We start from the raw sequence: 2,993 nt of genomic DNA, 5'->3' as shown, positions 1-2,993 counted from the left end.
GTTCCTGTCTCATGTGTTACACCACACATTTGTTTACTCATACTCCCCTTGGTGTTTTCTTATGCTAGTCTCATTGCTGTTTACTCTTTTCGATGTCCAAAAACATTTCTTTTTCATTCCAGAATGTTTTAGAACCAACATATTATAAGTCATCAAAAAAAGTTAGCTTATTTAGACAATTTACTATAATTGTTTAAAAAGTACTCTGTTCTGAAACAATGTAATTCTAGTTGCCAAATGGCAAGTTTTAAAAATATACTTCTCAGGGCTACAGAGATGGATCAGTGGTTAATATCATTTGCTGCTCTTGGAAAGCACTGAAGTTGTTTCCCTTTCCCCGGGGACCTAATGACCTCCTCTGGCCTCCATTGAAACCTGCACACACACACACACACACACACACACACACACACACACACGCACAGATACATGCACATACACACACACACACACATGCACATGCACATACAAGTGTATACACATTCTCTTTCATACACATGCACCCATATTAAAAGGGTAAATAAATAAATCTGGGTAAATAACCTTTATTAAAGTATAACATGATGTCCAAGAAGTTATATGTGCATAGTGGAATGAAATTTTAAGTCATGACTACAGTCATGCACCTAGCCACTATTTTAAGAACAAGATTATTATCATTCCAGAAATCCTCTCATACTGTTATTCTTTGAAAGAGGGTAGGACTTTGATTTTTGTTGATGTTGTTGTTTTGTTTTTGTTTCTCGAGACATGGTCTCACTTTATAGTCAAGGCTAGCCTCAAACTCATCCTGAAACCAAATCTAATTAGAAACTCAGGTTCCTAACAAAAGTCAAAGTTTATCTGAGATATTCTATCATAAGGTTGTGAGATCCTATTCAGGAGATGAAGTTCCCTGCTCAGTCCTGGACTTGTTCCCCCACAAAGTTAGGGCTAGGACACTTGAATCTCATTACACTGGGTTTATGTAGGAGTACTTGAGAATGTAACTTTATTTTTCATGTTGTTTTTATCTTTTTCACATTAAATAATTGTTCACAGACCAGAGTTTACACAGTGCATAGCCATAAAAATTTCTCTTCATTTATATTGAATCGTCATTTCAGCAGTTGTTTTATAGTTTAAAATAGCTATAGATAAAAAGCAAGAAATTAATGTGGGCATTTTCTCTGTTTGGGCTTAAATCCTTGTTTGAACTTCCTGTTATAACACAGACCAACATCTTACTGACATGTGTTTTGATGAGCTGCTATGTGTTTTGAAATCTAAGAGCACCAAATACTTCTTTTATTAATAAAACAAATTTACTTTACTTTCACACAGTTAATACAGGAAAACAGAATTGAATCGAAAGATAGTTTTGAAACTGAAAGCCTAGAGTAACCAAGGGTACTTTTCTTATGTAGCCACACAGTAATATTCTCATCTACACTTATTTAGATACCAGGGTTAGACACAAAAATCTATATAGCACATGATGTTCATACATCAAGTAGAATAAACAAGGAAACAATATGCTTACAATCTATGTGGAAATTAGATGTGGTGAAAAAAATTTGAGATTCCAGCATTTAGGAGGCCAAATAGGAGACTGGTGAGTCCATGGTCAGCCCTGAGTTTCACAGTGAATTCCTTTCTCAAAAAGAATGAAACATACAAACAAACAAACAAACAAAAAGCTTTTCTGGATAGAGATAAAGCAGTGTGCATTTTTACAGGAACTGGCACCTAGTGGAAAAGAGATGGAAGCTAAACAGTAAGAGGATGCATTTGCCCACTATATACTTGTTTATAAAGGACTGAAAACATTGCTTTTCCTTCTGACAACAGGTAAACAGGAATAAATATCAATGGGAGGAGGAAACCAAACTTATATTGTAGAATTTATTCTACTGGGACTCTCAGAGAATCCTAAAGTACAAATCTTATTATTCTGTATTTTCCTGATCATCTATTTCCTTTCTGTATTTGGAAACCTGGTCATTATAATCCTCATCCAAATTGACTCTCGACTTCATACACCCATGTACTTTTTCCTCAAAAACTTATCCTTTGCTGACCTCTGCTTCTCTACAAGCATTGTACCCCAGATGCTGGTCCACTTCCTTTCAAAAAGGAAAACCATTTCCTTTATTGGATGTTCAATACAGATAGTTGTCTTTCTCCTAGCAGGGTGCACAGAGTGTGCTCTGCTGGCAGTTATGTCCTATGACCGGTATGTTGCTGTCTGCAAACCCTTGCACTACTCCACCATTATGACCCAGAGGGTTTGTTGCCAGTTGGCTATAGTTTCCTGGATCAGTGGGGCATTTGCATGTTCAGTGGACAGTGCATTTACACTGTGTATCCCTTATCAGGGACAGAATGTAATTAATCATTACTTCTGTGAACCCCCTGCCCTCCTAAAGCTGGCTTCAGCTGACACCTATAATGCTGAAATGGCTCTGTTTTTAGTGGGGGTGATTATTCTATTAGCTCCTGTCTCACTCATCCTTGTCTCCTATGGGAACATCATCTCCACTGTGATCCGGATGCAGTCAAGGGAGGGAAGGCTCAAGGTCTTTTCAACCTGTGGGTCCCACCTCACTGTTGTGGTCCTCTACTATGGGTCTGGAATATTTGCCTACATGAGACCCAACTCCAAGACAATGAGTGAAAAGGATAAGGTTGTCTCTGTGTTCTACTCAGTTATGACTTCCATGTTGAATCCAATCATTTACAGCCTCAGAAACAAAGATGTGAAAGGTGCTCTTGGGAAGCTGGTTGGAAGACTGAGCACGGTCAAGGGCGGTGCTGCAGAAATGTAAAGGGTACTTGAAACCTTTCAACTAACAATATAGTTCTAGCACCTTTATTCATTCTTTCCCTTGTTCCCTTCTTTTCTCATACTTCACAAAATGAGTAAATCACATTTCTTTCCTCTGCCTCCCTTGAGTGTTGTGAATCCACTGACAAGTTATTAAAAATACAGAGATAATAATGTTAGAAATTTA

At 37.6% G+C, this 2,993-nt stretch overlaps 1 protein-coding gene across 1 annotated transcript in view; it reads left to right on the top strand.

Moving 5' to 3' along the window:
- The window catches only part of Olfr702 (olfactory receptor 702), a 3,255-nt gene extending 369 nt beyond the window's left edge, over nt 1-2,886 (top strand). The window contains exon 2 of the mRNA NM_146597.2: nt 1,719-2,886. Within this exon, the coding sequence (NP_666808.1) occupies nt 1,851-2,807 (957 nt within the window). The 5' untranslated portion in view covers nt 1,719-1,850 and the 3' untranslated portion in view covers nt 2,808-2,886. The remainder of the gene's footprint in view (nt 1-1,718) is intronic.
- The last annotated feature ends 107 nt before the right edge of the window (nt 2,887-2,993 follow it).

Source organism: Mus musculus, chromosome 7 (assembly GCF_000001635.26).
Source record: "Mus musculus strain C57BL/6J chromosome 7, GRCm38.p6 C57BL/6J".
NCBI classification, from domain to species: domain Eukaryota; kingdom Metazoa; phylum Chordata; class Mammalia; order Rodentia; family Muridae; genus Mus; species Mus musculus.
This window is presented reverse-complemented; position numbering and strand designations above follow the sequence as displayed.